This window comes from Natator depressus, chromosome 3, assembly GCF_965152275.1.
Source record: "Natator depressus isolate rNatDep1 chromosome 3, rNatDep2.hap1, whole genome shotgun sequence".
Taxonomy (NCBI): domain Eukaryota; kingdom Metazoa; phylum Chordata; order Testudines; family Cheloniidae; genus Natator; species Natator depressus.
The window spans coordinates 12541505-12564286 of NC_134236.1; the positions used below are offsets into that span (position 1 = coordinate 12541505).

The 22782-nt window shown below is 48.1% G+C and overlaps 1 protein-coding gene across 2 annotated transcripts; it reads left to right on the forward strand.

Moving 5' to 3' along the window:
• Positions 1-170: 170 nt before the first annotated feature.
• LOC141984396 (squalene synthase-like) lies at positions 171-19791 on the forward strand. Of its 2 annotated transcripts, XM_074947434.1 has the most exons (8): positions 171-401; positions 4139-4236; positions 8114-8297; positions 13133-13261; positions 14550-14741; positions 15740-15916; positions 16227-16379; positions 19096-19791. In XM_074947434.1, the coding sequence occupies exons 1-8, from the start codon at positions 300-302 to the stop codon at positions 19315-19317; spliced, it is 1257 nt and encodes a 418-aa protein (XP_074803535.1). In that variant the 5' UTR covers positions 171-299; the 3' UTR covers positions 19318-19791. The 2 variants fall into 2 exon arrangements, with proteins under 2 accessions (XP_074803535.1, XP_074803534.1); XM_074947433.1 differs by lacking the exon at positions 171-401 and having other exon boundaries at positions 3911-4236.
• Positions 19792-22782: the final 2991 nt, after the last annotated feature.

The following is a 22782-nucleotide window of genomic DNA, read 5'->3' on the forward strand; positions in this document are numbered from 1 at the left end:
CTCAGCCAATCAGAACAATTCGACATCCGTCACACCAGCCCCGGAGCCGGCCTGTTGGCCAGCGTCCTTCTGGTGCGAGAAAGGGGCGACCAATGAGCGCCCCGTCCACCCGCGGAGCCACGAGCGCCGCACGCGGATTGGCCGGCGTCAGCGGGCGGGGGCGGGGCCGCGTCTCTTCCCGCGGCGCAAGGGAAGATGCTGCGGCCGGGCGGCCGCGGAGGGGCCGGTTGCTGGGCAGAGCGGGCGGGGGGAGCTCTCCAGTGCGCGAGGACGCCCAGTCCCGGTGCGCGCGGCTGCCCATGGAGCGGGTGGGGAAGTGGCTGGGCCGCCCCCGGGAGCTCTACAACCTGCTGCGCTTTAAGATGGGCGGCGGCGCGGCGGTGATGCCCCCACTGGACCAGGTGAGCAGGGCGCGGGGCGGGGGTGCCGGCCCCGGGGGGGTCTCGTCTCTCTGCTGGCCCGAGTCTCGCCCAGCCAGCGCCTCTCCCCAGCCTCTCTCTCTGTGTCGTACGGGCTCGCTGGGCCACTCGCTTCCCAGACGCCTGCCGGGCCACCTAATAACCCACCTGGGCCTCGATCCTGCCCCGCTGAAATCGGGGGGGGGGCTCTCTGTGGGTACAGGGTGCTGCCCACAGGGCTCGTGGTACGCCTGGGGCTGTAACCCCAACGTTTAAAACCCAATTCTGCGCGTGATTATCTGAGCTCTGGTTAACCACAAATCGGGATTAATTGAAAGATCAGTCATGTCTCCTGGAAAGCAGCCTGTTCTGTGCATTCATCTCAAGCACTGATCTTCTGCAGCGCAATTTTGGAAAAATCCGAATTGTGCCGTCTCTGGCATGCACAAATGCGCCCATGTGCAGAGCCTCACTGATGTCAGTAGCCACCTAGTCTTTTTGCAGGGGGGGCGGCTTAGGATGTCAGTCAAATAGCGAGAATCAGGCACTGTTTCATAATTAACTCCCTTTCTGGCCAAAACCCTGTGGGTTTTTATAGTATGCCCCCTTCCTTATTCTGAAAGCTTGGTCCTGTTTCCTTTTTGATTTCCCTGGTTGCCTGATGATGTGTCTTGGCCAGTAAAAGTCTATAGAATATTATCAACTAAATGGAAAGGATCTTGACACCCGACTATTGGCCAAGACAAGGCTCCGAACTGAAGCCTGTGGCACAAAGTCTTCATTAAGGTCAGAGTGTAGGACTCAGGATCAATGAAAGAAAATGGGTGGATGGACATGAGGTTCATCAATTCATCTTTCAGTTAGTAGTTTCACATAGGCCATGAATAACCGTCAGAGGGTAACAGCCACTGAAGTCCAATCCTGCGCCTATAAAATTCAGTGGCAAAACTCCATTGACTTCAGTGGGAACAGGATTAGGTCCTTGGTCACTACTGAACAGAACTGGTCCTAAAGAATACAGAATTCAATGCTGTATTAATCTCATAGTTATTCTTGAAACTAGTTTTACTTAAGATCCTGATACTGCCCGTCACCCTGTATGGATGCAGGCATCTGCCTGGGCAGAGTGACTTGCAGAACCAGTTAAGCTTAAGACATTGATTGTGGAAATGTCAAACTCACTGGTGTGGGTATGATCAGTGTGGGTCAATGGGGCTGGTTGCAGGTAGATCTCTGTGCTTGTGGCCAGCTGTGCTGACCAGCTAGCAGGATCAAGACCTTATTTTGTGTTCCCAAATTGGTGACTGGTAGCAGTTACTCTTCAGAAGGGTGGTAAGACTATAAGTACTAATTTTAATTAAGCAATTATCTTCACATGTATACCACTTCCTATGAGAAATTAATTTGAGGTGAGTCCTTCACCTTAGGAAAAATATCTTGAAAAATGTTCCCGCTCTTTCCAAACAAGCCTCAAGTCTTCATCCAGTTAAATCTAGGGGAGATAATGCTGAGATGAGACAGTGAATGGCCTGTCTAAATTATGTGGGGACACAGAGAATTCAGTATATAAAGGCCTACATTTGCTCAGAAACATTCTGTATTGTAAAATTCATTACTGGTTAAGTAAAATATATTAAACTGGCACCATTATCCTAAAACATCATGAATCGGTCTGAAAATATTTCACTATTAACTATTTGTATTGCCATAGCAGCTAGGATTCCCCAGTCATGGAACCAGGGCCCCATTGTGCTAGGCAGTGTACAGACACAAGACAAAACACTGGTCCCTGCTTGCAATCTCAGTAATTTTACCTACTTTTGTTATAAATGATAAAGATTACAGTAACAGATTAAAGAGGAAAACGATTTATTGTTTTTTGTTCCCTCCTCTTAGTTTTACTCTTTGGGTAGGACAACACTTATGTGTAGTCAGTTTCAGCATTTCCCCTTAGTGGGTGGCTTTCCACATAAGATTAGGGTACTGGAAAATGTGGGGAAAGGAATGAAAATGTGATTGTGAAACTAAAAAATAAGCAGACCCCAGGGAAGTCTAGTACTTGAAATTAACTTTAACTTAAAAAAAAATCAGCTAGATTTCAAGGTGACTGCATTCCTTTGTTAGCTATTTATGCTTCTATTTCATGAAGCCTTTACTGGCAGTAGAGCACAGAGCAGGTGCTATTGCATTTAACAGCGGTGTTGAGGTTGCAGGAGACTATGAAGGGACGTGGGAGGAGCTAGTCTATAGGATTAACAGAGGAGCCGCTGGAAACCGGTTTTTGTTTAAATGCTAAGGATGGTGGGGGTGTCGGCGGGTACCTAGAGCAGCTGTAGCTCAGGAAAGCTTATGCTCTTAATAAATTGGTTAGCCTCTAAGGTGCCACAAGTCCTCCTGTTCTTTTAAGGGTACAGACTAACACGGCTGCTACTCTGAAACCTGTCACAGAGCAGTTTGGTTGTTCGTGCCTGAGCCCTTGTCTCTTAGGGGGAGTTCTCCCCAGTGTTGTGGGGGGCCCGGGGCTCTCCAGGGCACGCAGGGTTAACGAGAAGGAGGGTGGCTCCCAGCTGCGGCGAGGAAGGGGCAGAGGGCGGCTCTCTCCCGGTGAATACGGAAGAGGTGCGCTAGGGCGGGCCGGAGGGGCTCTCCGAGGCCCGGAGCACGGGGGTGGCTGGGTCTCTGCAGGGCGCTCGGGGCGGGGGGGTCTCGGTCTCTCCGGGGCGCGCTCGGCTAACGGGGGGAGGGGGTCTCGGTCTCTCTGGGCCGCGCGGGGTTAATGGGGGGCGCGGGGGGGTGTCGGTCTCTCCGGGGCGCGCTCGGCTAACGGGGGGAGGGGGTCTCGGTCTCTCTGGGCCGCGCGGGGTTAATGGGGGGCGCTCGGCTAACGGGGGGAGGGGGTCTCGGTCTCTCTGGGCCGCGCAGGGTTAATGGGGGGCGGGGGGGGTGTCGGTCTCTCCGGGGCGCGCTCGGCTAACGGGGGGAGGGGGTCTCGGTCTCTCCGGGCCGCGCGGGGTTAACGGGGGGAGGGAGTCTCGGTCTCTCCGGGACTCGAGGGGTTAACGGGGGGGGGAGGGGGGGTCTCGGTCTCTCCGGGACTCGAGGGGTTAACGGGGGAGGGGGGGGTCTCGGTCTCTCCGGGCCGCGCGGGGTTAACGGGGGGAGGGGGTCTCGGTCTCTCCGGGACTCGAGGGGTTAACGGGGGGAGGGGGTCTCGGTCTCTCCGGGACTCGAGGGGTTAACGGGGGGGGAGGGGGGGTCTCGGTCTCTCCGGGCCGCGCGGGGTTAACGGGGGGTCGGGGGAGGGGGGTCTCGGTCTCTCCGGGCCGTGCGGGGTTAACGGGGCGGTTCCCCCCCCCCGTACCCACACCCGGGCGGGGGCGCGGGGCGGGGCTCCCGGGCCGGCCGCAGTGGGTGTGTTGGCCGCCGCCTGCGTGGCCTAGCGAGTCCCGCGCTCCTGGTTCTGCTTGGCCCCGTCGCGGCCACGGGCTCCGGCTGGGCGGCGGCCCGGCCCCATGGCCGCCAGCACCAAGGCCGTGGCCCTCTTCAAGCGGACCCTGGCGCTGTCTCCCCCGCGCTGCCCCGGCGGCGGCGGCGGCCAGCGCTGCTCGTCCTCGCCGCTGTCCCGGCCGGGGGGCCGGCGCCGCGGGGGCAGCCGGCTCCTGCACCAGGGCTCCCCGCCGGGGGCCTGCCCGGCCTCGCCCCGCTTCCAGCAGCCCGTGTCCCCTCTGCTCTGCCCGCAGGACGTGCTCAGCGACGGCCTCAAGACCTGCTACCGGTACCTGAACCAGACCAGCCGGAGCTTCGCCGCCGTCATCCAGGCCCTGGACGGGGAGCTGCGGTGAGTGCCCGCCGGGGGGTGGGGGGGCTGTGGGCTCGCAGGGGCTAATTAGCCCGTGTCCCTGCAGCGGGAGCCCGCCACACACTGGCCGGGCTAGGAGAGGGTCACCGGGGCGACCTCGTGCCGGAGCCAGCCCTGCACAGGGGAGCAGATCCCTGGTGCAATGTGCTGGCCGGGCCCGAACTCGTGTCCATGCAGCCCTGCTGCATGAGCCGCTAGCTCCCTGGCCGGCAGAGGGTTATCCACGGAGCAGGAGCCCAGCACGATCCCCTGGCCGCTGTGGTCCGGAGAGGGTTAAACATCAGCCCGTAGACCGCCCATGTGTTACTGGCCATAGGCAAGGTACGTGCTTGTTCTCACAGTCTGCTGGTAGCAGGGGGTTGTCTGAGATCTATACCTCAGCGCTTGTTACCCATCGTGATTCAGGCTCTGGATTTTGATATGATCATGGGGGATGAGGCCTGGCTGTGGAGTCCGATTCTTATCGGAACTTCTTCAGAGTGCGAGGTGGGTTGGGGTCTGCCTCTCAGTCATGCATTCGTATTCAGCACCTTCCACCTCACCAGAGCTGTTTGAAAACATACTAATTTAGTGTAAAAATCTCCTGCATTTCTCTAGTGCCTTTCACGTAATCATCGTGGAGCACTTTACAAATATCAATAGAACATCCTATGTAAGAGATACTGCTGGTGTTGTTGGTGACACAAGATATGTTTATGTTAACAGGCTTTGTCTATGATTTTGAGTGCAGATTAGTTATTATTTGTATTACCATATCACCAAGGAGCCCTAGTCATGGACCATGACCCCATGTTCTAGGTGCTGTACAAACATGGAAGAAAAAGATTGTCCCTGCCCCAAAGAGTTTACAGTCTAAGTGTAGGACAAGAAGCAACAGATGGATACAGACAAGGCTTATGTTTACACAGGTGTCCATGTATTTTAATATGTAGCATTTATTTAATTGGATCCCCAAAACAGTGTACAAAGTACACTAGTAAAATGTACCCATTATGTTCAGTACTTTTCATCCCAGGTTCTGCCTTGGTATGTCTGTGTTGTCCCTCATCCCTGTAATCCCTAACTAAGCACAGTACAGTGCCCCTGTGAGGCAAGGATGTATTGCTCCTGTTTTACAGAGGTGGCATAGGTTCATGGGTTCTGTGACTTTCTGGGACCTCCGTGACTTCTGCAGCGGCCAGTGTGGCTGGCCCAGCGGCTTCCTTAGCAGCTCGGGCAGCCCCTGGGCCAGACCGCACTGACTGCTGCTGGGACAGCGTTGAGCCACAGCGCTCCTCCCACCCCAGCAGCAGCACGAGTTTGGGTGTGGGAGGAGGCGAGGGCTCTGGGCGGTGCTTACTTTGGGGAGGGGGGCTCCCTGGAAGCAGTGACATGTCCCTTCCTAGGCAGAAGCATGGCTAGGGGGCTCTGTGCGCTCCCTCCACCTATAGGCATCGCCCTTGCCGCTCCCATTGGCCATGGTTCCCAGCCAATGGGAGCTGTGGAGTGGGCGCTTGGCGTGGGGGCAACGCTCGGAGCCCATCTGGTCACACCTCCACCTAGGGGCCTCAGGGACATGCTGGCTGCTTCTGGGAACCGCGCAGAGCCGGGTAGGGAGCCTGCCAGCCCCACCAGCTCCCCCAGCACCGGCGGGGTCTCAGGCCACGTGCTGCCCCCTTCCTCCCTCCCCTGTCAGAGCACTTGCGGCACCCCCTTCTGCCCCCTGAGCACCCAAGTTTTAGTCAGGGGTATATAGTAAAAGTCATGGACAGGTCATGGGCCATGAATTGTTGTTTACTGCCCGTGACCTGTCCATGACTTTTACTAAAAATACCCGTGACTAAAACGTAGCCTTAATTATAATTTATTTACAAAAAAAAATAATTCTCCTTTAATAAAACAAACCCAAGGTTAAGTGTAGTAGTGAACAGCTAAATGATCCACTCACTTTCCCATTACCATATAATCTTTCATTGCTCATTGTTGTCCTAGCTCATCTATGCTGTTTTGTATTTATTAGCATTTAAACATTGCCAAAGTGTTAGACGCACACTACCTAATTTGCCTTTGCAATAACTCTTTTGAAGTAGTTATTATCCTAACTTTACAGATACGGATTTTTTATAATTGTAGGGCTGGAACCTGCATTCCTCGCTCCCAAAACTTCCACTGAAGGCACAAGTTTTGAGCATAGCAGAGAGATGATTTCTTGACCAAAACCACACAGCAAGCCAGAGCAGAGACAGGATTCAAATTCAGGAGCTGTATTGCATCATCCATTTTTCGCAGAACTCTTATAGATTCCAGTGCTTAAAAACACACTGGGAATATGGCCCCTTGAATGCATAGATCCTGGCCCCAGGATCAGTCTACTATTCCAGTCTTTTCAGACTTTTTCTGCTTGAGCCCCGCAGATCATCCATGATTCCTTGTTTTGATCCTAATACTTGGTTACTACACAGTGGGAGGAAAGAGAAGCTGCTGCAGCAGAGGGACAGCTGGAAGAGAAGGGAACAGAGAAAAGAGTTTATCCTTCCCCTCACAAAGTCTTATTTCCCCTGGGTCCTAGTGGCTGCTGGGTTTTAGTAACTTTTACCACTATTCTGGCAAGCCCTCCCAAGACTTGTTGCAAATTTGGATCTCTCAGTACAGCAAGCCCTCCCAAGACTTGTTGCAAATTTGGATCTCTCAGTACACAATGGATTGTGCTGCTCTTGGCACTTTGGATCAGTATTACATTAGTCTGTTAATGATACAGTACCTTTACTAATGAGTTTTTAAAAAACAGCTCTGCTTTTCATCTCCACCACCCCAGCAAAAAGCAAAAGGCCCTCTCCCCACCCCCAAAACAACAACAACTTGGTTTGAAGGAGGAACTACTCTGGTGTCTAAAGAAATGGTTGCACATTGCAGGTCACTTAGTTGTCTGCCTGATAGCGCTAAGATTCCACTTGTAAGCACATAAAAACCGCAGTGTAAAGATTCAAGGCACTTTCCTTTGTGATTAGTGCTGAGGCAAACGATAGATTTGCAGTGGAATGATCAGCCTCAGTCACATGAAAATACTCACATGATGTGTGGGTATCAAAGGTACTTACATGGCCTCCCTTACTGTTGTATCTGAGCAGCTCACGACCTTCAGCGTAGTTATCCTTAAAACTCCTGTGTGAGGTAGGACAGTGCTGTCATCCCCATTTAGTAGTCTCTCTGTGCTTCAGCTCCCTAAGTAACTGGCCCAAGGTCACGCAGGAAGCCTGTGGCAGATCAGAGAATTGAACCCAGGTCTCCCATGGTCCAGGCTGGCGCTCTAGATACTGGACTGTCCTTCATTTCTGGCATCTGAATGCCTAGCTCAGGCGTATCGGGGGGCCAAGGAATTTCCAGCATCTGTAGCAGGTCCTTTCTTGATTCTCCGTCTAGGCACATATAGCATCTAAATATGTTTGAATTGTATCTTCAGTGGTTGCCACTAAATTGATTAAAAAGGTATCCACTTTTTAATGATGACCACTGGGACTAGGATAGCTACTACAAAGACAGATTATGGTATGAAATTACATTTTGCCTCATGATTTTTTTTAGTTGTAAATGTCCTTCTGGTAGATTTGGGCCTGAATCAGAGCCCTGGGCCTCAATCAGAGCCCTGGTTCTGACATGCCCAAATGCTGGGGGTATTTGAAATATTGACGTGAATTTTATGGCTTGAGCTTATCTCTGATTTGTATGCAGAACTAGAAATACTTTCCAGGGTGCAGAATTGGAAAGACCTTTGTTTAATTTTCAAATGTCTCTCACAAAAGCCACATGATTATTTTTAACTACTCGCCTGTGTCATAAGGAGTCCTGCTTGATAGGAAATCCTTCCTTCCCTCCGTAGTCATGCTGTGTGCATATTCTATCTGGTTCTCCGAGCTCTGGACACAGTAGAAGATGATATGACCATCAAATTAGAAACCAAGGTCCCAATGTTGCATGACTTCCACTCCTATCTGTATCAGCCGGACTGGAGATACATGGAGAGCAAGGAGAAGGACAAGCAGGTGCTTGAGGACTTCACAACGGTGAGCCATTAGATTTCTTGTTTCAATCTATGAAATATAATGTGCTGATAATATAGATATCCACTTTAAACCTTTTTGCATCTTGATACATAGAATTGTTAGACTGGATCAGACCCAAAGTTCACCTGGTAACCTGACTTCAACAGTGGCCAGTACCAGATGCTATATTTGGCACTGGTGCGACCACTCCTGATATACTGTGTCCAGTTCTGGTGCCTACAATTCAAGAAGGATGTTGCTAAATTGGAGAGGGTGCAGAGAAGAGCCATGATAATGATTAAAGGACTGGAAAACATACCTTATAGTAATAGACTCAAGAAGCTCAGTCTATATCCATCTTAACAGAGAGAAAGCAAAAGGGTAATTTGATTACAGCCTATAAGTACCTGCTTGGGGAATAAAACTTTGTTAATGGACTTGTCAACCTAACAGGTAGCGGTATAACAAGATCCAATGGCTGGAGGTCAAAGCTAGACAAAGTCAGACTAGAAATAAGGTGTACATTTTTAATAGTGAGGTTAATTGGAACCAATTTAACCAAAGGTAGTGGTGGATTCTCCATCACTGGCAGTTCTTAAATCTAGGTTGGATGTTTTTCTGAAAGATCTGCTCTGGTTCAAACAGGAAGCTGTTCAGGGAAATCCAACGGCCAGCGTTATGCAGGTCAGACTAGATGATCACAGTGGTCCCTTTTGGCATTATAATCTATGAATCTGTTTCAGAGGAATGTGCAGGAACGTTGCATTAAGCAGATGTGGGATAATCTGTGCCCAGGAGGCAACCCAACATGATCTTTAACAGCTCGAGATTGATTCAAGTCTCAAAGCAAAAGGTTTAATATCCCAGTCTCAAATTTTTTATCATTAGCAGTAACAGCGGATGTGGAACTCATAATCGAATTTCCATTACTGGTCTTACTGGCAGAGCTCAAAACATGGAAACCTGTCTTTATAAAGTAGGATATTTCATGAACAGTATTATCATTGTGTATGATACACTGTGATGCTCTCCTGATCAGTACTGATATAAATGGCTTTTGCCATCTATGCCAAAACACCTGGTTTGATGGTTCTTAACTCTGGTTGTACGTTGGTGGTGGCTGTTGACATGTCACTGGGTTTGCTGTTAGTCTGTATTGCTCAATAGATGAGAAAGGGATGTGGAAAACCAACTCATTTGTAATCTAAACTGTCCCAGAATTTCAGGCACTTCTCAGTTTTGACATTGAGGGCTGCATTTTAAAGAACAGAGGCCTAAGATCTTACGCATTCACTCACCTGCATTTGTGTATGTTTCACTGAAATTCTATGCCCTACTAGGTGTTCAGAGGGCTACTCACTTGCGTATGAGATTGCATGCACAATTGGGAACACTGAATGTTGATAAACTTTGCATGTATGCAAATGAGGCACCACCCTCGGAAAACTTGGCTCTAAATATTATATGTTCCCTCGGGTTTTGAAAAAACAGATCAGCTTCACAGAGCGGAATGGCAGACTTGCAAACTCTTGTTTTCCATGTCAGAAGAGTTCAGGTGTGTCCTGGGATTGATAGGTCCTGCCCACTGGAGGAAAGGGGGATGATGGCAGGAGGTCAGAGAGCAAGTTGGTCAGTTAATGGAGGGAGTAATGTGGGTGGTGTCTTTGGAGAATCTGTTCCTTTCTTACAAGGGGCTTAAGCTAAATAGAATGACCTCGTTATCAAAGAGAAGGTTGAGCGGTGACTTGATCACAGTCAGTAAGTACCTGTAGAGAGAGAAGATACCTGATAGTGTGGAGGGCAGTCTAGCAAACAAAGGCATAAAAAGAACCAATGACTAAAAGGAAAAGCTAGACAAATGTAGACTGGAAATAAGATGCATACTTCTAACAGTGGGGGAAATTAACCTTTGGAACAAATTAACCCGGGATGTGGTGGACTCTGTTACTTGAAGTCTCTACATCGAGACAGGATGTCTTATGATCTTGTTCAACCAAGAGTTACTGGGCTCGATGTGGAATTCCTGAGTGAAATCCTTGGGCCTGTGCTACACGGGAGGTCAGATGAGATGATCATAGTGGTCCCCCCCCCCAGGCCTCAGAATTGATGAGGGCCCCAGTCCTTGCTGAGCCAGCAGTTGAACCTACTAATCATTTCAGTCTAAAGTGTGTAAGCACAGACGGGAAAATGTTAGCCCCAGAATGTTTCACTATGTTACTATTTATGGCTGACAGCAAGAGGTCCGCTCTACTGTATTAACTAGTAAACAGATCTATTGCAGAAACAGTAGCTGAAAATTTTTTTGACTTAGCATCATGCAGAATACATTAAAAGTAAAGGAACAGGGCAGCAGCTCTTACAAACTTTGTTTATATTCTCCATAGTTTAATATTCCATTGTCAGCTTCTACCGCTTGCTTTTTCTTTTTAAGGACGAGTTTATAATTCTGATGATATGCCTGACCAGCGTCGTCATAAAACCAAACCTAGGGAATGAAATGCAAAAAGCTGTGTTGTATTCAACACTAAGCCTCATGAAAACTGCAAAGTCAAGAAATGCAAAAACCAGACAAAGAGTAGATTATTTAGATGCCAAGTCACTTTGGTGCTTTTGAAATTTTCACCCAAGGTCTCTTAATATGAAAGTAATCACAACTTTAAACTGATTTGCAACAGCACACATTTACACTTCCATTGCACTGTATGCTGCTGAGGCATTCAGATGCCGGGTGGTGAAAGGGCCGTATAAATAGAGCTGTAGCACAAGGTTCCTGAGCTATTTACCAGTAATTTAACAAAAAGCTTTGTGCATAACTGAAATGCAATTTAATAAACTAACTTTTATATTTTATTGGTGTCTAGTTAACTCCACCCTCCCTCCCTCTTATTTCTGTTGGTGTAAAATTCCTCTTCTCCCTGCTCTCCCACCCAAACACCAGCTGGGAGTGTGCATGGGAACAAGATGCATACTTCACACTGGAGTAGTTGCCCTCTAGATGCAGCATTATTTCAGTGCTCCAGCTGAGAGCCCTGCTGGGATTTGGCAAGCAGCCAGCGCTGGGGACTAGGCTGGGATTCACTCACTGAATGGGGCTGTTCTCTAGTAGATTTTAGGTTAGCATTCCAAGGAGTGCACTTAACCTGTGGCATAGTAATTCTCACAAGAACAGGAGCAGTACAGTTTGTGAAGATATTCAGGTAACTGATAGGATTTGTAAATATTTTGAATTTTAATTGAAGGTTGGATTCTACTTCCATTAAAGTCAGAGTGGGAGGGAGGTGATGTTTTTAGGTGGCGGGAGTTGTTGCTAATTTTATGGTAACTTGATATTAAGGCTCAGATTTTCATATGAGCCTTTGAGTAGTTCGGTGCCCAAATCCCATTGAATTTCAGTGTGATTTGAGCACCTAAATCCCCTCTGAAATCCCAGCCCAAAAGAATATTTGGGAAGTCCAGTGATTGCTGTGAATGGCCAGAAGGCATCCACGCTAATAGCTGCTTGTCGGAGAATTGCTCCAGTGTTCAGAAATGTTACTACAGTACAAAAGAGTTTAATATGTACACTTGGGATACAAGCAACTTGTTAATTTAGAAGATCTGTCCTCGTAAGTGGTATTTACGGGGGCTGCATTGTTCCATGAAGTATCTTTGTTTGCTGCATTCATGTAACTGGCCTGCTCTTCTAACATATCCACTCCTGTTCAACCTATATTACAATACAACTTTGATATAGAAGGTCTCAGAAACTGCTGAATAACAGTCTCAGACAGTTACATGGCACTGTTCATTAGTATATCTCACAACACTTTACAAAGGAGATCGGAATCATTATCCCCATTTTACAGACTGGGAAACTGAGGCATGGAGGGAAGTGACTTGCTGAGGTCACCCAACAGGCCAGTGGCAGAGTTGGGAATAGAGTCCAGGTTTCCTCTGTCCCAGCCCAGTGTTCTTTCTGTCCACAGTTGAGTTCCTCTGAGCTCCTTTAATCTCTCAATTTATTTATCTTAAAGAGAATGCTACGAGGCTGCCTATAATTACTCACACAGGGAGAAGAGGTCTGATGCTGGAGTGCTCTTTAACGTAGCAAAGGAAGAAATAAATGAAGTGGCTGGAAGTGGATGTCACCAAAGTTCAAACTGGAAATAAGATGCACATTATTAACAGTGAGGATAGATTGCCCAGTGATACAGTGATTCTCCGTCATTTGGAGCCTTTAAATCAAGACTGGGCTCTAAAACAGGTGTCCTAGTTCAACCAGTAATGGTTGCGCTGGCAGCAGGAAGCGCTGGTTGGAATTGTCTGGCCTGTGTTGTACAGGACACTGGCCTAGAGGATCATAATGGTCCCTTCTGGCCTTTAAACTGTGAAATATTGCACATGCTGAAGTCTGGGAGAGCTGGGCCTTGGGGAGCCCATAGAGAACAGAGCTGGAATAAAACCCTGGAAATCATTCTAGCAGCTGTTCACTTGGTGGAACTCTTTCATAAAGTTACACTTGGTGTACAGCGTTTGTTTTGTAACTCCTTCATGCCCCAGCTCACAAGTGATGCTGTCCAAGGCCGTATCGCCTTCAAGAAATTACATGCTGCATCTGAGCTGTGGCCAGAGATCACAGGAATTTTTCTTTCTGCACATGCTGAATTTGTGTTTACTGCTGAGTGGCTTGAATCTGCTCCCATTGAAGCCAGTGGGAATTTTGCCAGCCTCTTCAGTGGGAGCAGGATTAGATCCCAGTAGCCTATAACCTTTCCCTCCTTCCCTTCCCTTCTTCCCCCCCTCCCCCTCCCATTCCTAGTCTGTTGACAAATGCCACTTTCGGCACAATGTATATTTCTTTGTGGTTTCTGCTGTAGATCTCCTTGGAGTTCAGAAACCTGGCAGAGGTGTATCGAGATGTGATTGCAGATATTTGTCACAAGATGGGAGCCGGAATGGCAGAGTTCTTGGAAAAGAAGGTTGACACCCAGCATGAGTGGGATAAGGTAAGCGAGCATTGAGAGCGCATCCTCTCCAGTACGTAAAAGGTTGTTACAAGGAGAAGGGAGAAAAATTGTTGTTCTTAACCTCTGAGGTTAGGACAAGAAGCAATGGGCTTAAATTGCAGCAAGGGAGATTTAGATTGGACATTAGGAAATACTTCCTAACTGTCAGGGTGGTTAAGCACTGGCATAAATTGCCAAGGGACGTTGTGGAATCTCCATCATTGGAGGTTTTTAAGAGCAGGTTAGACAAACACCTGTGAGGAATCGTCAAGATAATACTTAGTCCTGCCATGAGGGCAGGGGACTGGACTAGATGACCTCTCAAGGTCCCTTCCAGTCCTATGATTCTATGCTCAGGGCAATGCGCACAACCCCTGCTGGAGGTCTGGCATTCTTCATTTGCTGCTTCATCATGATGATTGATTGATTGATTACAATTTCTTATTGTAATGCTCATCCTGGCCATACATAGGTACCCAAGATGAGTAAAGGACAAAGTGTTAACTCTGAGTCTTGCTGTTTGGTGGGCAGCGTGCTTCCATGTGAATGTAAAGATTTATCTGAGCGATGAGATCCCTGCGTACATTTCCCAAGGCATTGATTAGCTATTTTTGTCACTGACCTTGTGGATGACAGTGGCTGTGTGCATTATTGATAGGTAAAGCATAGTACAGCTGTAGTGCAGAAATTTAAGTGGGCCATCTTACTCCCTACCCACTTAACTCCTTGACTAAGAACACAAAGTACTCTGTCCCCTGCTTTGGCTGCCAGGCTGTTCATTGAAATGCAAGTACACACCATAAAGCCTTGATGCTGGTTTTGGGTGGTTTTCCTAGAACGTGCACTGTATAAAATGGGCCACATGAGCATCTGCTCTCATTTGGGTCTTTCATCTGGGTGATGGAAGCCTGGTGCCATTAACAGCTGTGAATGACACACTTGCCATTTTTCCTGGGTGAAGCAATGGTCCGGTGGTAGAATCCACACTGTAGAAGCATATTTTTGGTATGTGGATGTTGGCTGTTGAGCACTGGCATGAAGACACATGCCAGAGAGCCCTCGCTCAGTGTTGCTCTGTATTCAAAGCCCAAACCCAAATACCACTGACACATCCATCAAAATGGGTTTGATATGCAGCAAGTTGAACTGCATGGGAACTGTCTTGCGAAAGTCTCCCTAAAGACACAAATAGGCACGTTAAATAACCTACAGGAGTAATTTTGATGTAGCCACATGGACTAGGGGAGAGACGTTTCACAACTCATTTTGTTCTTTCCAAACCTTGCAGTATTGTCACTATGTTGCTGGGCTGGTGGGGATTGGCCTTTCCCGTCTGTTCTCTGCATCAGAGCTAGAAGACCCTGTCGTAGGACAGGACACAGAGCTTGCAAATTCCATGGGCCTCTTTCTTCAGAAAACCAACATCATTCGTGATTATCTGGAGGACCAGCTGGAGGGAAGAGAATTCTGGCCCAGAGAGGTAAAGGGAAACCGGCACTTTTCAGATGACAACTTCAGCTAGATACGGTTTATTAGGAAGTGTTAGAGTGGTGATGCAGACTCCTATTCCTTTTTGATGAGCTCTGGAGATACTGTTTCTGCTTTGATACTGAGTTAGTCAGGACTACTTGTTAGGAGACTCATTTCACAGAATTTATCTTTTTTTTTTGGTTCTTTTTTGGATGTCGGTTTCTGGTGTGTGTGTGTGTGTCCATCCCCAGTGAAATTGCACAAATCTGTTTGTAGGGAGTTAGGCAAAACTCTTCTGTCAGAGAGATCTTACAGTGGTATAGCTGAAAGGTCAATTGTCAGCATGCCTGTCCCATGGATAAAATCTGTTCAGCAGAGTGTCTGTGACAGCAGAGGTTTCTCCAGACAATCTTGGATGCAGTTGCTCTGCTCCATGCACCAGCCCTGTTCGCAGGATGGGACAGGGTTCCTGTAATCTAAGAAGAGTTGGCCCAACTCAGATTGAGAGACCATCTTCATAACATGGGGACTCTGCTGCACCAGCCCCAGTCCAGCAAAGCATTTACACACACATGTAACTGTAAGCACGTGAGTAGTCCCACTGAGGTCAGTGCAGTTACTCATGCTTTAAAGTGTGTGTAAGTGCTGTTCTGAATCAGAGGCAGGGACACTTAACTTTAGAGCTACCGGCTGGGTCCAGTTCTTCTCAGGAGAATGGGATCCATGTCTGTCCAAAACTTCACCATTGGGTAAGACTTCCTTCTAGCAGTTGGTCTCTCTCTTTCCCAGTGTGCCTTATCAAAAGGGTTGCTGTAATGGGACTGAATGGAATAGTAGGTCAGAGTGAACTGTGTGTTAAGGGGCTTGCTTCTGTCTGTTTACAAGAATTAGGTGCAGTAAAATAAGATCTTTGTATTTGACAGTTCGATATGGGCCCCCTTATGAATATGAATGTCTGAAAAGTGTTAACTGCTGAGTGGTGTTCCTGTCTACTGTCGGCATTCCTAGGTTTGGAGCAGGTATGCCAAGAAGCTGTCGGATCTCGCCAAGCCAGAGCACATTGACATGGCTGTCCAGTGTATGAATGAACTGATCACAAATGCATTGCACCATGTCCCTGATGTTCTCACCTACTTATCTAGACTGAAAAACCAAAGTGTCTTCAACTTCTGTGCTATTCCACAGGTAGGTTATTGTTTCCAGATGTTTGAACCAGATATTTTCATTGCCTTTCCCCCGCTCCCACATTAACCCCTTTGGGGCTGGATGTCTTCTCCGGTCCAGACACAGTATTTAATACTAGCCCTATTTTTTTTCTCTCCGATATTAAATACATTCAACATGGAGATCGCCAAACATTTTGAGTTGTTGCCTCATCTTGAGAGATTGGGTCTTTCCCCAGAGGAATGACTACTTTCAGATATACATGCTATTCTCACTAACGTCAGTGGGGCCTGTGAGTACAGAATAAATGCTGCTTGTCATTTCTCCCCAGGTGATGGCCATCGCCACTCTGGCGGCCTGTTACAATAACAAACAGGTGTTTAGGGGGGTGGTGAAGATTCGGAAAGGACAAGCTGTCACTTTAATGATGGATGCCACAAACATACAAGCTGTCAAGGCTATAATGTACCAGTATGTGGAAGAGGTAGGTTTGGTATCTTGCTTTGAAAGACTCATATTCAGATGTAGCTGTTCCCTCTTTAATCCTCAGTGTTCTGCTATTTAAGGCTAAGCTGGGGTTTCCACTCTATCCCCCTGATTCAGCAGTTTAACAACTGCCATTTTGCTTTAGCTAAAATTGTTGAAGATGTTCTAGGAACAAGGACGTCAGTATGAAAAAGCTTGAAGTAGTAAAGTCTGGAACATGGCTTTTTTCTTCTTCTCTGATGCTGTAAATCCTTATAGTCCAAAGTGTATTCTCCAGAAGTAAGCACTTCCCCAATTTATTATAAAAGCCACTCTTATGTTTTCAGGGGATATAATTATAGCTGTTGCAGAAGTGAAAGCCACAGCTGAGATGACAGACTAACTGCCAGTATAAACCTCTGCCCTCACTCATAATTTTCAGATTTTATATGGAATCAATGAGTAGGCAGAAGATGGTGAAAGGGAAGCTAAGGGAGGAGTTACAAAAATAGGCTAGCTCCCCAATCTTGCCAAGCCATTGATGTGGCTGTGCAGCGTATGAATGAACCGATCACAATCGCTGTATGCCATGTCCCTGGTGTCCTCACATACTTATCTAGACTGAAAAACCACAGTGTCTGTTGTACAAGCCAAGCAGCCTTTTCCGGTGCCTGGAGTTACCTTTTGTTGTGCAGCTCAATAGAGAATAGGTTGGAATAAAGCTTTCTGTGGCTTTCCCCTGCTGGATGGAAATGGGAGTGTAGGAAGGGCTGGTACACGCCTGACCAAATCAGCTGGGTTTTTTAATAGCCCCTTCTCTGCTGGGAAATCTCTTTAAACAATCCCTTTGTTAGTATTTACATTTGGGGACTTTGGGGTAGAATCCTGCCTCAGTTACAGTCCAGGGCAAAACTCCCTTCCAGGGCCCAGATTTCACCCTTTGTCGTCCTCCATACGAAGGCTGAAACTGAGAATTCTGTTTAAACGTGATTCTTGGAAGAAGCTGCTTAGGGTGGTGTCACATCCCCCCTCCAGGCAGGGTCAGCTACGGTCGTGTCTATGGCTGCTGCTGCTGACAGCTTTCGATCATGTTTTCCCTGCATTGTGTGGATAGGACTCTTGTTGAAGAACAGTATTGTCAGTCCATGCCAGGGAGTACCTTGGTTCTGTCAATCAGTTACCTGTCTAATAGACCTTGCTAGCAAGGTGCAAATACTGTTCCAAATCCTTGAGTCAGACAGCTCTTAGTGGCTGTACACATTCCTCGTAGCTCGTAGCCTAACCTGACCTAACCATGGGAATAACATGTCTTATGACAACATGTTTAGGTCCTGTCATCTTTGGGATTTGGAGCAGCTAGCAAGGGTTTCAAAGCAAAAACCATTTTAATGTTTTGTTTACTTAGATTCTATATAGGGCCTTACCAAATTCATGGTCCATTTTGGTCAATTTCACAGCCAGAGGGTTTTAAAATTGGTCAATTTCATGATTTCAGATGTTTACATTTGAAATTTCAGTGTTGTAACTGCGGGGGTCCTGACCCAAAAAGAGATTGTAGGGGGTCCCAAAGCTGTTTTGGATGGGGGTGGGGGGAAGGGAAGAGGGAGGTTGCAGGATTGCCACCCTCACTTCTGTGCTGCTTTCAGAGCTGGGCTCTGAAGGCAGCAGTCGCTGGGCTTCCTGCAGCTGGAGGAGGCTTGTGGAGGTGGGTCCGATCTCCCCAGTGCTCCTGGGAGTGTCCCAGCCAGGGGTTCCTAGCCACTAATCATGGCCAGTGGTGGATTAACGCACAGGCCTACGGGCCTGTGCCCAGGGCCATTTGAAAAAAGGATGCCCCGAACCTTTTCAGGAGCCGTGTGTGTGTGTGTGGGGGGGGGGGGGGGGGGTAGCTGAAGCCATGAGCGTCAGCGGGAATCGAGGGGACTGAAGCTCCATGCCTTGGTGCCCAGGCAGGAGCTGCGAGGGCATGGAAGCCCTGAGCCCAGGTGCCGCTGTGATGACAGAACCCCGGAGCCTGGGCACATGCTGTGGGAGACAGAAGCCCCGAGCTCAGATGCCTGGAGCCCCAGCAAGAGTTGCAGGGGGTGGGAAGCACTGACCCTGAGCATCCTGGTCACCGGCAGGAGCGGCAGGGGGTGGAAGTGTACCACCCTCACTTCTGCGCTGCTGGTGGAAGTGGGTCTGATCTACCCCTGATAATGGCCATGCAAGGGAAGGACAAGTTCTGTCCCTCCCATGCCTGGCTGGACTAGCAGATTTTGGGGAATCTGATTTTCATGGGGAAAGGTTTATTTCACAGTCCATGACATGTTCTTCATGTGAAATTGGTAGGGCCCTATTTATGTAATAGACTCCTGTACAAGGCTGTAGGTGCCCTAACAATCACCAGTACAACAAAATCACAGCAGGATTAATAAACATTAAACTAAGTTCTGGCTAATGTGGCTTGAACTGACAGATTGACCCCTGGGGGCGTATCCTCTAAACTCAGTTCAGTTAGCACAGTGCTCAGGTAAAATATTCCCTCTTAGCTCCCAGTTTCCCTGACTGGAGAGAAGGTAGTGCGGTTCCGATCCCCCGTTGGTTTAAAAGATGGGTGAAATGCTGGTCATGAGTGTTATCCTGTTTTGGAATATGCCTAGCACCTCCTCCACAGAAGCCATATATTGTCATAGGAATTGGGGTGTGGTTTTCAGGGTTACTCCCTAACCTTGTATGGGTTTTTCTCTCTCCAGATCTATCAGAAGGTCCCAAGCACAGACCCTTCTTCTAACAAGACCCAGCAGATCATCGTCTCAATCCGGACAATGAGTTTGCCCAATGGCGTCGAGGTATCCCGTAACCATTACTCCCCCATCTACCTCTCGTGCGCCATGCTTCTGGCAGCGCTGAGCTGGCAGTATCTGAGTGCGATGTCTAAGGCATCAGAGGAGTATGTACAAGCCAGCGAGAACTGAGGGTTGGTGGGGAGAGCGAAGGTCAGTGGATGGATAAGGTTGGGAACAGGTTCTTGTCTCTTCCCTGTTGGATCTGCTGCCCTGCGGGATGCCAGACTGGTGTGGACCCTTAAAGCTGTGAATGGAAAGGCAACTCTGAAGGTGTTGGTTGGCCTGCAGTATTGTGTGTTGCAGCCAGATTTGGCTGTTTTCACTGTTTGGATGAACAGGTGACAAGTAAGACTGGCTGCGTCTCACTTTTCCTCTTTGTGGGAGACTGTTTTACCTGAATTCTGGCCAGGATATTTTTTAATTGCCTCTGTCACTTGTGATTTTGACACCTCCCTCCAGTAAAAAGTTGCATGATGTGAGCCTTTGCGTTCTCCCTCGTCTGCCCTGGGTGTGTTCTTACCTCAGTACCTTCATTGCTCGGCAACTGAATGTTTCCAGCAAGTCAGCTCTCTTGGAAGCCACCATTCCCTCAGATGGATGAAATCTTCAACTCACTGGGGCAACGTCTGACTGTTTTCTGACCGTTTCTCTAAATAGCTGAGGATCTTACAGGACAGAGATGAGTGCATAAGTTCTGGGCCTCCCCATCCTTGTACTAAAGAATTGTGAAGAGATACTAGCCTTAAATATTAGAGCTATTGCGATAACTTGGATGCACCTTTCTGGTGAGATTGTTTTGTACAGTTTAAAGAGCTCAGAGGCTGAAAGCAGCTCTGTCTTCTGAAAGCTGAGTAGATGGCAGTACCTGCAAAGCTTATTTCTCTGCAAAAGTTAAGGTGGGGGATGTGTGGGGGCAGGCTGGAGGGCTCAGAGGTGGGTAATGACTGCTAAGTCTGGTAGGATACAGCTGTACTGCTTGTGAGTAACATGCCATCCAGTGGGTGTCTTGGGATATAAAAGGTAGCTCCTGATCCTTTCCTTGGGGATGGTTTTCATCAAACCATGCAGTGAGGATCCCCTTCCTGCACTGTAGTAAGGGAATAGTAAGGGAACAGCTGTAGCAGTGAGCGTGGGAGACGGAAAAGCTGCCAGCTGAGCTGCAGGGGAGCCAAGTCTTGAGTCAGCAGACCTTCCTGACCTGGTGAGAAGAAGGGGAATGTTGGAGTCTTTCTCCCCTGGTCCCTCTCCTGTCTTTGTGCTCCACCCAGGCTGACAGTATGGCCTAGAGAAGCACAGGTACCTCTTTGGACTGGTCACTAATTGGCTCTGGAAGGAGGGTGGTTGCATAGCTGCTGCTCATGCATTCAAACTCCCTTTGGAAACAAGACTCTCTAATCACGTACTGTTATTTTCTGTGGCTCGAGCAGTGTTCCTTTCACCCATGCCCTCTTGGGGGTGCGGGGGTACAGCCTGCTCTGCCTTCCCTGTGGGACTGTCAGCAATAAAGATGCACACAATGCTGGTTTTGACGACACCTGGCTGTTCAGATGAAGTAGTCCACAGTGTGAGTATTGTTATCTGCTAGTTGTCCATTGCTTCCAGCTCCTGTAAAACTCAGTGTCTGTGCTGGAGACAAGAATGGAAATGCTTCAGCTTAAGACTTTTATGGGCGGAGTTCCAGGGACAGCAGCTCTGAACGTAGCCTTGTCCTGCTGATTTCAGCAGGTGGCAGTCTTCATAGATCTGTCTTGAAGAACAACCTTCATGAAGGAAACAGACACTTCTCTCTGGACTCAAGAAAACTCTCCCACCAGCTCTGAAATCTGCAGTCATCATAGGAAGAGCCTTTAAAAGTCAAAGTAGGAGGGCTGGCACCAGGAAGTCTGCTTAAAAGCTGTTGGGTTAGCTGTGTTCACGTTCTGTTCAGAGGGGACGGGTGTCTGCAATACTCCTAACCCTCTTTCCCCACCTTGGTCTTTAAGCTAGCACAGCTCATGTTTTAAAGCAGTGTCTTTGAATAGAGGTGAGTATGTTTGAGGATGGGTGCTTGCCCCCCCTGCCCTGTTACATTGTGTACTACTGTGCTGTCCTTGCTGTGAGCAACTCCCCAGCTTTTCATGAACATCTAGTGGAGCATGGCCCTGGAGGAGAGGGCTGAGGAGCTATTATCAGTGCTGTTACAGGAAGCAACTCTCTCCCTGTTAAACCTTCTGTTCCCCAAAGCAAGCTCCATGGGGCTGCTTTTAAACAGCAGCAGCATCTGGTGTTGTAGATGTGCACCTATGGTGGGAAAGGTGACTTAGTCTAGTCACTTGACGTTTAGGAGTTGGGATCTCTGCTGGGAAATGTCTTGGGGTTGGGTGTAAGACCACTACAGCACTATTACATGGCAAGCTCTACTCCCTGGTTATCTGTGTACATACTTAGCCTAATTAAATGTTGATGCAAATATTGTTTTGCTCTTTATGTAGAGAGGTCTGGGCTTCAGTTCTCAGCTTCCCTTAACAATAAATTTCTTTGCCTAGAAGTCCTCAGGTACCATTATTCAGCTGGCTAATGACATCATGTTGTGAAATCTTATTTGACAGGTGGGAAGAAGCTGCTCTACATGGGAAAGCTTTGCATAACAGATCAGTCTTCCTCTGTGAACATTTCTACACTTAAAGCAAAAGCAGCACAATAAATTAAAGACATGCCTGATAGTGGTAGACTCAGGGATCTTAAGCTAAGTTAGGTTACAAAATGTTAAGCAGTGACTTAATCAGTAGGCATAAGGGGAACATCTGTAATGAGTTCTTCAGTCTAGTAGACCAAGGCAGAGCAAGATGCAATGGCTGGAAGCTGAAGCTAGATAAAATTAGGCCTTGAGTCTGGTCTGAGTTTAACAGTGAGGGTAATTAATCATTGAAACAGCTTACTTAAGGATGGGATGGATTCTCTCTTGCTGGCAACTTTTAAATCAACAAGTGGATGTTCTTCTGAAAGACTAATTCAAGCAGGAAGTATGTGGAAGTCTTATGGCCAGGATGTGTTAAACACTAGAGCCACCTCCAACATTCTGCTGAGCTAACTTGACTGAGAAGCTAACAGCTGAGGCTGTTTGTTCACTGTGCATGTTAAAACCATGAGGCAGCTGCTGGGCTAGTGAAACAAGTTGTGCACTGATGGGCTGCTTTCTTCAGTCCTGAGCTGTCATAAATCACTTCCCCACTGATTGCCCCAGGTCAGGTATTTAAAGATGTAGAGAGGTATCTGCTAAGGGGACTTAGTGCCAGTTGCTGATGAATGAGATCTAATGCCAGAAGTGTTGGAGGTATGGAAGGAGGAGGCAATGCTTAGTACAGGAGCCTGGGTTGTCTCTCACTTCAGTTCCATGCTGCACTACAGGCTCTTGAACAACAGTGAGGGTTCAACCACCCAATCAGCTGGTGCCTAACCCTAAATTCCTGCTGGTGGCAGCTCAAAGCTCCTTCAGTCCCTGCTGCCTAGTGCCTCATTTCCTATAGGCTAGTTAGGCCCTGCCCCACCTCAGCACACTGGCTTGGATAAATCCAGTTGGCTTACTTAACTCTGACCAGGCACTAGTGGGGGAAT

Coding starts and splice junctions, on each gene's coding strand:
- LOC141984396 (XM_074947433.1), top strand. CDS start 3,911: ATGGCCGCCAGCACCAAGGCCGTGGCCCTCTTCAAGCGGACCCTGGCG. Junction 15,917..16,226: donor ACTTCTGTGCTATTCCACAG/GTAGGTTATTGT, acceptor ATTTCTCCCCAG/GTGATGGCCATCGCCACTCT. Junction 16,380..19,095: donor TGTACCAGTATGTGGAAGAG/GTAGGTTTGGTA, acceptor TTCTCTCTCCAG/ATCTATCAGAAGGTCCCAAG.